This window comes from Centruroides vittatus, unplaced genomic scaffold, assembly GCF_030686945.1.
Source record: "Centruroides vittatus isolate TY-2023 unplaced genomic scaffold, ASM3068694v2 scaffold_386, whole genome shotgun sequence".
Lineage (NCBI taxonomy): Eukaryota > Metazoa > Arthropoda > Arachnida > Scorpiones > Buthidae > Centruroides > Centruroides vittatus.
This window is the reverse complement of record NW_027122706.1, coordinates 453103-466851: the sequence shown is the minus strand read 5'-3', so window position 1 is coordinate 466851 and position 13749 is coordinate 453103. Positions and strand designations below refer to the sequence as shown.

The 13749-nt window shown below is 29.5% G+C and overlaps 1 protein-coding gene across 6 annotated transcripts in view; it reads right to left on the bottom strand.

Moving 5' to 3' along the window:
- Positions 1 to 243: 243 nt before the first annotated feature.
- The window catches only part of LOC136988919 (rho-related BTB domain-containing protein 1-like), a 128638-nt gene continuing 115132 nt past the window's right edge, over positions 244 to 13749 (bottom strand). For all 6 annotated transcript variants that reach the window (XM_067286933.1, XM_067286936.1, XM_067286932.1 and 3 more), the window contains 5 exons: positions 12527 to 12647; positions 11649 to 11767; positions 11328 to 11570; positions 2203 to 2351; positions 244 to 753 (listed from right to left, as the gene is read on the bottom strand). In XM_067286933.1, the coding sequence (XP_067143034.1) occupies positions 585 to 753; positions 2203 to 2351; positions 11328 to 11570; positions 11649 to 11767; positions 12527 to 12647 (801 nt within the window). In that variant the 3' untranslated portion in view covers positions 244 to 584. The remainder of the gene's footprint in view (positions 754 to 2202; positions 2352 to 11327; positions 11571 to 11648; positions 11768 to 12526; positions 12648 to 13749) is intronic.

Sequence of the window (13749 nt, the reverse complement as noted above, 5' to 3'; positions counted from 1 at the left end):
TATAGTTCAGTGTTCTACACACATACATATAAAAATTAACATTTATTTTAAAAGCATAATATACATGACTTGAATTTTCAATTATGTAGCAGTTTACAGAATAAATCTGTAAAGGTGTTTGTTGCTTTTTTAAAGCTGCTGAGCACATTTTGAGCAAGACAGGTGAGAAGAAAATTGATTAGAAATAGGAAACTACAATTATATATCTAAGATATATAGGACTGCTCTTATTAATTCATTAAGAATTTTTGAAATATGTTTCATAAACAGATTGAAACTTTTTTAATCACAACAAACTTGGAAATACTTGATTATTGTTCCCAAAAACTGCAGATGCCAAATATATACATATAACAATCATTTAGGCAGCTTCTTTGATAACTTCTATTATTTGAATTTCATAAATAAGTTAACTGACTGTTGAATAATTCAGGCATAAATTTTGGCATTTCTAATGAAATTATGTTTTTTAGTTCAGCATCTTTTTAATACAAAAAACATACTTCTGATATTTTTCCCTCTCTCCTTAATGTATTTATGTAGATATATTATAAATGGACAGACAATGGCTTGGAAAAAATGTGTTAAACTGTGCGATAAGCACGCTTTGAACCATTACGTCGACTCCTTCCAGAGAAACAGAGACATCCACTAGTACTATTATTTCTATGACGTTTTAACACTTTGGGTGGCTTTTCCATCCACAGTCTTTCTCTTACACATCTTTCATAATAATCATATTCTTTCAAATACCTAAAAAAAGAGAGAGAGATAAAAATGTGACTACTCAGATTTTACTGTTGTATAAACTTTGAATTTATTAAATACATAATAATTTTTTAAAAATTGTTTTATTTGAAAGATAAAAAAATATTTGTGTTTATTTACTTTATTCACACATTATAACAATAATGCATTTATATAAAAGACATTTTTGACATAACACAAATAACACATAACAAAGCACTTAGCATTTTAAGTTTTACTATTTTTCAGTTATTGATAACTTTAATATTTTGATAAGAATAATAAATGATTATGTAATTTCTGTATTAATAACACAAAAGACAAAAGCTAAAAACCAGCAAAAATTGTTGAATCATATTGTCTAAAACAGTGAGTAGCCAAAAATAATTATCTGTATTATGATGTATAAAAACTGAAGAGAAACCATATCTAAAAACAACCAAACTTAAAAAGAAATATTTTAATATAATTAATTTATCCTGGCACTTACACTAAATAAAATAAATATGAAAAGGAAAATAAAATAAGGCCTAAGTAAGTACTGTATATTGATGCTGAAACTCTGAGTTTTGTAAGTTTCATAAAATTATTTTTGAATGTAATTATGAAACAGTCCAAAAATGGGACAATTTTCATACAGCTTTAAAAATTGAAATATTTTTCAGGACAGTATGTTAAAAAATAGAACTGTCCCAGCTATTTTGCATCATCTGATTATTTTAGCTTATTTGTTGACACTACTTTTTCATTATGAATATATTTTACTAAAAGATAAAAATAAAAAACAAATAGTGCAAAATGAATAAAATATAATAAATATTTCTAAAATTAAAGGTCAATTGATAACACAAAGGATTTTTATTAAAGATTATTATAATGTCATCAAAATACAATAGTAAAAGATAAAGGATGAAAATCAGTATATGCAGAAAAAGTAAACTTAAAGAATCCAGCTATTTTTTGAATATTTATTAGGCTACTGTAATTCCTTAATAATTAATCAGCCTTAAGTAATTTGGCTACAGGTAGACTGTGTTGTTTTGTATTGATATTAAACTTCATTTAGAATATTCTGAAAGAAATGATTAACTCAGAGAAAAACTTGAGCTTGTAACTCTTGCTTACAAATATGTTGCCAATTACATTACTCACACCTCCAACCGATTTTTGCTTCAGGCCAATTAATAACCATACTGTTCACTCATGATATACAAAGTAAACTTAATACAGACTTTGACTACTAATTATAAAAATTACAGAAAGTAGAATCTAAAGAACATACCTTAATTCAAAACTTATTTCTTTTTAATAATTGCTTTTCATTGCATAAAGTATTTCATTATGTTTGTTTTTTTATTTAATGTATGTTAAAAACCATTTTCTGTATAACTTATTGTTAGTTATCATTTTATTATTAAATTTCTTAAATACTATTATATTTTGTTTAATATTCACCAAATAGGAGGCCAGCGATTTCTGTTCAAATATGCTTGATTCTCAGGATGGAGGTTTCTTAAGAGTTTTGGTGTTTTTCGACAAATATCGTTGTAATTAACGGCAATATGGTAGAGACACCAATCTGCCAACTGATCAGCATTATGCATCTAAAGAAAATAGAAAATGATGTGTTTAAAATAATAAAGCTATATTTAACATATTTCATGGAACTTTAAATATATTTTACAATTTTTTTTTATAACTCTAATATCTTAAAACTAAAATTTCTTAGACTTTCTTAGACAACTAAAGAATTAACTTTTATTCAAAATAAGAAAGTTCCATGTTATATTTTTTTGTAGTTTTTAATTTTTTTAAGTCAACAAAAGATATTTTAATTGTTATCTTTTTACATTAAATATATAGTTTATACACTCATTGCCATAAAAATTAGTGTACCAAGAAAGTGTTGTCTGAATTAAATGAAATTGTGCATGTAAGTGCAATGGTGATATAAATAAGTAATTACAAAATGAAAGCAAAATGATCATTTATTGCAGGAAAAACTACAAACGAAAGGAGGTTTTAGTACCTCATTGGGCCACCTCTAGCATGAAAACATGATGTGATACAAGTGGGCATAGAGGCATACAGATGCTGTATGGTATCCTGCGGCATCTCAGTCTACAATTGCTGCAAGTGGTCCTCTAGTTCAGCCAAACTCCTAGACTGTCCAACTTGGTGTCCCAGATGATCCCAGTCATGCTTGATTGGTGACAAATCAGGAAACCAGGCAGGCCAGGAAAGTGTGGCAATATGGCAGAGACACTCCTGTGACACATCTGTTGTGTGTGGTCAAGCATTGTCCTGTTGGAAAGTGGTTTTTGGGAGCTCTGCCATGAGAGGCAACACAAGGCTGCAGGATGTCACTGGGCTGCCATGATCCCTTGGATCATTACTAGAGGTGACTGGCTGTCATGTGGGATGGCATCCCAGACCATCACACAAGCTGTGTGTGGTGTGCCAGCCACTCCAAAGTGTAGGCAGGATTGAAACATTCACCACAAGGTCCCCAGACATGAATACAGCCATTGTCAGCACTCAATCTGAATCTGGATTCATCACTGTAAATGAGCTAGTTCCATTACATTGCAGTCCAATCCCATTGGAGCGACATCACTCCAAATATAAGTGATGATGGGTGGTGGTCAAAGGCAGCACATGTAATGGCCACTGCAATACCAAATGTTCCTCACCCAGGTGCCTCGAAATTGTACAGATAGATACAGGGGGCTGTAATGATGGTGCCACCTGTGTCTGGATAGTGGACGATATGGTTGAACTGTCTGCATGCTTGTTGGAGGACCGGTAGTCCTCTCAGATTCGTGGTTTGCTGTGGACGTCCAAAGCTTGGGCATCGTGTATGAGAGCTCTCTCTCGTCCACTGGTCCAAACACCTCACAGTGTTGTCAGAATGACCTAGATCAGCTGTTCAGTGAGATGACCATCCCAGCTTCTCTCAACCCAATAATCTTTTCCCTCTCAAACTTGGTTAATTGTTCATATGCAGTGGTGTGCCATGACATTTGATGATAGGGAAACTGTTTCCATAAAAATTTTAAACAAATACTGGAAATGACAAAAATAAACAGTATATTTATTTTAATTCTAAAATAGATAATTGACATGAAACAAAGATATAAAAACTTCTTTTTATTACTTTTTATAAACTAACTCTATTTAGCAATTTTTTCCACATAGTCATTAATTACTTTATCATAAAAATTGCTTGTTGTTGATTGAATCAAAGTATTTAAAAGCTCTTCTTCTATTGAAAGCACCACTAGTGATGACAATCTTTCCTCTGACTGAGTGTTCCTTGCAAATGTATCAATTTGCTGCATGGTTGAAAAACTGCACTCAACAGATGCACTGGTAGATTGTACCATAAAAATTAATGATATTAAATCATATAGTTCTTTTAGTACATCTTTGTTCAGATCATCATTAATTACAATATTTTTTATGTCTAAGAGTCACTTGCCAATATAGTCTGGACATGAATATAAATATTACAATTCACTACATAATTTAGATAAATCAAATAATTTTCCATAAAATTTACTTAAAGAATTAAAACTCATTTTGGAAAATTGTTTTTCATAATATTTAAAAATTCTTAACATCTAAAAATGATAAAAATTCTAAAGATTTTATGTCTGAAAATACATTAAAATACATATACGTATTCAAAGTATGTTAAAATATGAAAATAATCGCACAATATGTATTTATATTTTAGAAAATAAGGGAAGCAGCACTTCCACAGCTTCCATGAATGGCACGCCATTGTTCATATAGTCTTCAATTACGACATAAAGATATCTCTAGTGATACAGCATAACCTCTGCAACAGGTAAACTACAGACAGGATACGTTTGTGTTCTTTATTTTTACAGGCCAAGGGCACTTAATAGCCCTCTGCTGGCATTAGAGTTATAGTTAAAATAGTTAAAAGCCCTCTGCTGGCATTAGAGTTATAGTGTGATGGTTCATTGTGTAATCATTTCATATCTGCTTGAGACTTATCTGCATGCCAAGTTTTGTAGCAATACAGCTCCTTCTTGGTGCATTGCAATGAGTTTATTTCTGTGTAAAGTTTTGATTCTGTACTATTAGGGATGAGTGAATAACAGTTTTCTCAAATTTGAATGTTCAAAGTCTTATTAATTATTCAAGATAAGATACTTAGCAAACTTAATATGATTATTTTATTTATTTCAATATATTAAATAAGTTATATAAAAGATAAACAATTTAAAGTTTCATTTCTTAGAAACTTTTTATTTTCACTTTGAGTTTTACAGTAGCTTTTCTTTATTGTAGCATTATTAATTAAGTATGATAAAGCATACTTAATTAATAATTACCTCATTCTCAACTACTGCAGATTTTTATTTAAGAAAACAAGCAATCAAACTTGTTTGGATCTGGTCTGCTTCTTTTCTTGTCATAAATGAAACCAAAGCTGCTGTCTATATGTATGGCAAAATATTGGCGATATTCATAATATTCACCCATCTCTAAAATATCTAGTTTTGTATTTAATAATTAAAGTCCAGAAAATTAAAAAATTTATATTACAATTGAATAGAAGTGAATTTATATTCAAGTCTATTTTATAATTTCACTTTGTTCCATAATATAACCTCCTTTCTGTAAGTCCAAGTTAGGGTGTGACTATGCAGATGCGAGCAAGTGAATTTGCTAAGTGATGTGTAAGTGAGCACGAATAGTTGGCGAGAACAGGTGATGATGTTTCGTGCTCTCAGTTAAGTACAGTACAACTATACTGACATGAGCAAATGGGAGAAAGTGGTATGGAGATGATGACATCATGTGTTCATGTTGAACTCATTACAGGGAGGTGTGAATTATTACACTATTTGGAAGTAAAAATTAAAATAATTCAACTATGATGCTTACTACTAATGAAAAAAAAACTTTTGTTATTAGGATTACTTCATGATGAACACACAAAAAGAAAACAAAAATACGGTGTTCCTCCTCTCTGGAAACAGTGAAAGGATAAAGAACTTTATTATAATTTATTAATGAAACAGAATTTACAGGACTTTATGTATATCTATAGTTTAAAAAACAAAAAACAAAAATGTTATTATATGTACGGTAGATGAAAGATATGAGAAGCCATTTTCTACTCGTGCTAAAGTGCATGCGTGCATGGCTTGGATGCAAAAGGTGATAAAGCAACAATAATTTAAGAAATATCACATCTAAATCTTTTAAATAAATCTTAAAATTGATATACAGTTAAACCTATATATCTCAAATCTCACAAAAACAAGAAAAAATTTGAGATAGGCAGATTTTAAGGTATATTGGTTCCTACACAGTAAATAGTAATAAGTTTGATTGGAGGTACAGTATTTTATTAATACAATAGCAAATACAGGGCATACCTGTATTAGGTATAAATAAAATATTTTTGACATACTTTAAAAGAAATAACTTGTCAATAGTTTCTGATGCCTTTTTCTTCAGCCAATAAGCCACAAGCCAAATTTGTACCAGTGGCAGAATGGATAAAACCACTGAACACTGATTGCGGTTCATGCCTCACCAACATGTTGGTCAAATGGAGTTTTTTTCACATTTGTAATACCTAAATAGGGGACAGTTTCCCATTTAGATTCCTCTTGGGTGGCATCTCCCCTCAACAAATTGGCCATGTATCATGTTACCATAAACAAAACCAAACTCATAGTCAATTAGAGAAAAGCAGCATTAATTACACCTGTATTGTAAGAGATGTTTCTCAACTACAGTTTATGCTATCAAACTGTAGTTACTGGGCTTTGAAATTGTAATTGACAGTTCAGACCATAATTTGAGATATAGAGGTTTTAAAAGAAAATTATTTGAAAGAAACATGGAAAATATGTTGAATTTATGCTGAAAATGCAGGGGAAAAATAAATTTTGAGATAAGGAGCTTTTTGAGATAAATATGTTTAAGATGGACAGGAGGTTCAACTGTATTTGAGAATAAAAAGTCAGTTTTGCTATAAACACTTTTTATTTTGAAACAAACAGGTTAACAACCACTCTTCTAACCTGTTACTGGTGTGTATTCCCTCTTCACACTTGTAATTAACCCAAAAAATAAGTCTTTACAAACGTTTTCAAACCCCAAACGTCGGTTCTTCCTCAGGTAATGCACATTTAACGTGCAATTTGAAGTGATTCAAACAGCAGTTCCAACAAAATTAGTATTACCTGAAGAAGAACCGACATTTGGGGTTTGAAAACGTTTGTAAAGACCTACTTTTTGGGTTAATTACGAGTGAAGAAGAGGGAATACACACTGGTAACAGATTAGAAGAGTGGTTGTTACTAATTTCCGGTGCTGAGAAGGAGATTTACAAACAGGTTAAATACCTTACAAAAATGCTACAGTGGAATACTCATTCAAAATATCCTTTTTTTGAAAAAAAATGAGACTTGTTCCTTTTTGTTAAAAATAAAAAATATATATTTTTTTCTTATAAAAAATCACCAAAATAAAAATTTAAGCATCCTCTGGTTGATTCATTTCTTCATCTATATTTTTGATCTCAGGTTCAGGAGGTTCAGCACTTGCATTGGCAACACTTAATAACAAAACACTCAAATCAATGTATAACTGATGATACATGGTTGGAATAAAGAAGAAGTGCTTAAGATTTTCCAACTTGTTTGTGTTAAGTCCAATTGGTTCATTATATTTTGACTTCAGATTTATCAGTCTCTCAAAATTTGAGGTTTTAGCGTGTTTAGTTCCTCTTTTGCCTATATTTACAGTGCTGAAATCTTCATTAAGAAAATGTTTCACAAAAGTGTTATTTGGATGTTTGGTTTCAAACCTGAAACATCTTACTTGACTAAAACTTAGTGATACCATATCATCAGTAACTTGTGTCTGATTGTTTGATTGTTGACAAAAAGTCTGATTGTTTCCTCTTAGTTACAAAAAATTACTTACACTTTCTTGAATCCTTTATAGCATTACACCATTGAACTGTGTGGTCGATCTGCTTTAAACACTTTCTCTTCTTCTACTGAGATAGTTAGCAGTCACACACACCAAGATAAAAGCATGATCTGATGATCCTGCTTTTATCTCGGTGTGTGTGACTGCTAACAAAATCTATGTTCAATGGCTGGAAATTTTTTGCACACAAGTTTGAACTAGACTGACATAATAGTCCAATTTATGTTTTGACTCCGGCAGTTGTTGGTGAAAAGAGTTTTCATTGGAAATGACCAGAGTATTTAAAATGTTTATTAATATGCTTGCAATTTCTTCACTGCCCTGCTTGGCAATATTTTCTGTCCATGTAAACATACCCTTTATCTGTATTACAATAATGAATGCCCAAATTGTACATCCAGCCTTTCCTTATATAAAATGGTTATTCAATAAGTGTTGTGTTCCAATTAATACTATAAAAAACAAGATGCTTCTTTTACTATAGTAGATCTGCTGCTAGGAACTAATCATATGACAGACAAAGTTAATCACTATTTTAAAAGTACTTTATTGTTTTCACTTTCCAGCACACTTATTTAATGATCAGACAAATGTTTTTGAACTGCTTTACAGATCAACTTCAGGTCTACCTATACATTAATGTATCAATCAAAATTCAAACTGGAAAATATTGTGAGAATTCGACCAATTAAGGGAGTATTTTAAGTAATAATTAAATTAAATATTTAAAGTAATATTTTAATCCAATTCCCAAGGAAAGGATGAACAAAAGGTCAAATGGGGAAAGTATGACAAAATGGGAAAAACCCACACACATCCTATTACTCCCGATTTCTTAACAGATAAAACCAATCAGATAGCCCTCCAATTTAACAATTACTACTCAGGTTGTAACCTAAGTCCTGATCTTAGTCAGTGTAGGCATGTAGGCTTAGCCAGTGTAGACCTGATGTTAGTGTAGGCAATTAGTCATGATAACAAACTGTCAAACAAACAAATTTATGAGGTAAAATGCGTAATAATACTGGATAGTGTGTCAATAATTTATCGAAACATTCGATTCCTGACATCCCATATAAACAACACCCAGACTTAAATCAAACTTAGAACTCATTACATCAAAAATGACCTCAGACAGTTCTCACACAAAATGTGTAGAAAAAGGGGTCGCACCTGATTATATGGGAAGACAATGACAGACAACAGTGGTCATAGAAGGACTCGTCCTGCCATACATGTTGAGAAGCTCCTGCTGCCCAACTATCCCCATGAAATCCGATGATAGCCGATACTAACTCCACAAAGATCCACAATCGAATGAACAGGATCCCTAGACATTAATCCTTTCTCAGAAGTATTTTAGCTAAACGGGTGTAAGCTCTCTCTCTTCAGGTAAAGTTAGTTTATAAGTTAAACTAGTATTATCGAACTAAATAAGGACATGTGAATCATGCTGATCAGCTTACCTACTTGCGATTATTAGCAGACTATTTAATGTTGGTCTACCATAATCAAGTAGAATTGTTTAGTATCTATTGAATGTCTTGTTTAATCATTTTTCATTTTGTACGCTCTAGTTATATTAAATATGTTATGCTTATAGTTAACTACGTGTCATCCTTCGTGTATTGCCGACACCTTATCAACGACCTAGCTAACTCTCCCACTCGCTTTTAGCCCTCCTAGCCATTCATTGACAACCGTGAATGGGATTTACCATCCTGTTGCTGGTAAGTGGGGATAAGGCTCGCCACCAAATCCCCTCGGTTCTCACAATATACAATAATGTACAGATGACCTAAGAAACAAATTAGACTAATGTTCCAGAAATATTAACAAAAATATGTTAATGTATAAGTAGATCTGAAGTTAATCTGTAAAGCAGTTCTAAAACATTTGTCCAATCATTAAATAAGTGTGCTGGAAAGTGAAAAGGTTGCTTGCATGATATTGTCTGATTATTTTCCAGTTTGAATTTCCTTTTTCTTATTTTATTTTTGATGCTTGGTCAAAGATGCATTTTGGACACAAGTCCGTCATCAGTTTGACCTGTATTACAATATATGCATTACTAATTTCAATAAGTTAACAATGCAATATTAAAATATTCTATATACATATGCTCAATTTCTTCCAAGATATTGACTCCAAGTGATACATACATTTTAAAGTTTCATTAAATATCTCTTTTAAATCTATTGTCAATTATCGTTAAAGAATCTTAAAATCTATTTTCTATTTGGGATACTGAAAAAAAGGATATTAATAATTATTTTAACAGATATAAAAAAAAAAAAAATCAAGCAACTATACAATTAAAGTTGATGTATCTGGTAAGAATTTATGAAATACTAAAAACAGATTAGTATTTACAATATTTTACCAATACCTATTTTAAATTTTTTAAATTTAAAAAGCTAAACAAATTTTAAAGGTTACCATTTTTTAGAAGTTTTATTAATATTGTATTTATCATAAGAACTGAAGAAAGCTGAATGCATAAGGATATACTTTGCCATTGTGTCATGTATTGCTCTTGTTTCAATCTTTAAAACTGGTAATTTAAAGACAGATTTTGTTGATTAATAAAAGTTTTTTCAACTGACTTTTCATTAATGATTTACATAAAAAAGGATAATGTATTGCATAATAAAGCAAGTTCTTCACTTATATTAACAAGTAATCTATTTCAGTAATATATATCAAATGGAAGAAATGCTATGTTAAGAAATTATGTCATTTATAGAAAGAAAGTTATTATTATATTAAATTATACTGAATCTCTTTTATTAGTATTTGGTATAAAAATTAAAGTATTTTACTGATAGTTTCTTATTTATAATACATTAATATTTTGACTTTTTTATAATTAATAAATCTCTAGAATTTCAATACTTTTATGTTGAAAAATTACATATGTAATTAACTTTTGTGTTTTCATCTGTTTTTTTGCAGAGATAAAAATTGTAAATTTTTTAGTTATCACAAAGATAAATAAAACAAATGTTAAAACTAATTACCACATTGTAATAAATAAACAAACATAATTAATAAAATCTGAAAGTAAAAATTAATAATTTACCATTTGTAGCTAAAATAATGTAGGGTGTAATCATATTATTTATTTTAATGTTACTGTTTAGAAAAAAAAAGAAAGTTTATATTTTCAGTTTAAATTATTGCATCTGTTACAATTTGCACACTCTAAACCAGTGATGGCAAACCTTTTTGAGAAGTTAAGAAATTATGTTCATTAATTTTTTTAGTACTAGCTCGTGGGTCACATTTGGAAAGGGGAGGTCAAAAACTACCTTTTTTTTGCACATGCCCCGATGCCTGCATTGAGCCTTTAGACTGTTTTTTTAAATAAATTCGACATTAGATATATATACTTTATTTTTTTAATAGTTTTGATTGTCTGTTTTATGATATAAAAAATAAGTTTATAAAAATAGATGCGTGGGTCAGTGTCTGACCCATGGGTCACAGGTTTGCCACCACTACTCTAAACCTAAGTAAAAATGAAATTTTTACTTAGGTTTAGAGGTTTTCAATAATTTTGAATCAAAAGTTATATGAGGAACAAGTACCTGACATGGCTCGAGTAATCTCAAGGTATGTTCAGTGGTATCAATTCCTGTTTCAGTCATTTTCATCAATTCAAATACAATATGTTTTTCGACCAATGCTACTAATCGTGGTAAACAGAGCCGATTTGCTAATTCTAATAAATCTAAACAGTTATTTGGTGTGACAGATGCATCAATGTTATCAGTATAGAGATAAACCAGCAGCTGATAAAAGCAGTCTTTAGCAACACCTGGGAAGTGTACCTGAATAGAAAATTAGTAACTGTGTGAAAAATATAAAATTAATTAATTAATATGATTTATAACTAAAATATTAATTACCACTTTAGCTGAACTTTCTCGAAAATCACCACGAAACATGGCAGCCATCATATCACAACGAGCCATTAGAAGTGGCCTATGAGCTGAACATAAACCATCATCCAACTGGAATACAACATCTAAAAACAAATGAATACTTCTTCTTTTTATATATTAAACCCAATCTTTTTCATTTTAATTCAATTTAATTGAGCAATATAAAAAATTTCTGAAAATTTTAACAATTCAAAACATTTTTACTTATAAAATAATTATAAAATAAAAATTCTTGTTTTAATATTAAAATTATGCCAGGTTTAACTCAATTTTAACTATACTTTATGCATTTAATTCACAGGACAATTAGTCAATTATTTCAAAAAATAAACACTGTAAATTTGTGCAGACAGTGTAAATTATCTGTGTTTGAAAGATAATTTGAAAGTAGGTTTGGGTTACAAGGTAAAACAAAAAACATAAATGGTTTAAACAAACATTAAATTCATACCTTTATACCAAATATACTGTATAAAGGGACTGCCGCAATTAATTTTACACATTAAACAATACTGCGATAGCACAATATCCTTGCAAAACAATGCAAGGAATCCATTAAAAATGTAAAATTATTTGTATAAAAAAAAAACACCACATTTAAATGCAATCATAATTTTTTTCATGCAATATTTTCATGCAATCACTAACATTTTAAAACATGAATGTAATTTTTCTATAATTAAATATAATTTAAACATTCTTATTTAAAATGTTCAGTAAGAGAAAAAACTAAACACTTGACTCTGTAAAAAATAAAATTTGAAATTTATTTTTATAATTTTAATGCTAGCATTGAATACATTAATCTTACATGAAAAATACCAAATCAATATTTTTAATACCTGAAAACAACGATTGTTCTAAGCAAAACAATCGTAAATGTGTCTGAGCTTTCAATAGGAACTTTTTTTGTAACTCCACATTCAGAAATTCTTCCCTTCGCTGTAGATTAGTTAAAAAGGTCTGAAAAATTGTTATCAAAAACATCAGTTACAAAAACAACTTTCTAATTGGTAATAATTTTATAGTAAATTTATTCTTTTGTTAAATTACATTAATTATTAAGTGATATTTATATTAATTTATTAATTACAGAATAATTCATATGCTGTATTAAATAGTAAAATAACAACAATACAGAGATCTAAGAAATATTTAAAAGTATTTATTGTTTTTATATTTAAGATTTTGATTAAATATTTAATTAATTTGTTTCATAAGAATTCTATGAGATACTGTATGTAATATATAAACTGTATTATACAAATTTTTGAAGTCTGAAATGAACTGAACTAGTGTCATACATAAAACAATTTTAAAAGTAAGAAAAACCAATTTAAATTTAAAAATATAAGTAAATAAATTTAAACTTACATAATACACCCATACTCCAGCAGTAAAGTTCAATATTTACACGGTAGAACGAACATTTTTTGTGGTCTTATGTTCGTTCTACAGTGTAAATATTGAATTGAAATCTTGAATAAATTGAAACCAAAGGAATTAAAATTAAGTGACAAAATAAATGTTTGTATTTTATATTAAAATCATAATTTCTATATGTAGTCTCAACTTAACCTACCACAATGGAATCTGTGAGCACCTTCTCATTGGTGGTGATGATGTCAATATTATATCACTTTATCAGTTTTCATGGAAATTTAGTGTTAATGACTTTTACAATCACATCTGCATGATATTCTGTAGCTTCTAAAATCAATTTATCAATGAAACAACAAAACACCATACACATACAGTTGAAAAAGCCTTTAACACTAAATCTGCATGGAAACTGGCAGAATGATATAATAGAAGCATCATCATCATGAATGAGAAGGCAACCTACTACAACAGAGTCTATGGGTAAGTTGAGATCAAGTACAGGTTGGCTGAAAAGAATTAAAGACTCATAATTCTAAATCTTTACACAGTTGATTATATATTAGTAAATAACACCAACAAAACCTTCAAAATTAAACTAGCAAATACATTTTAATATAAATAAGCTGTGACAAGCACTTTCAATCCTAATTGGGATCTGCTTCAGGTCAAAATGTTCAATAAA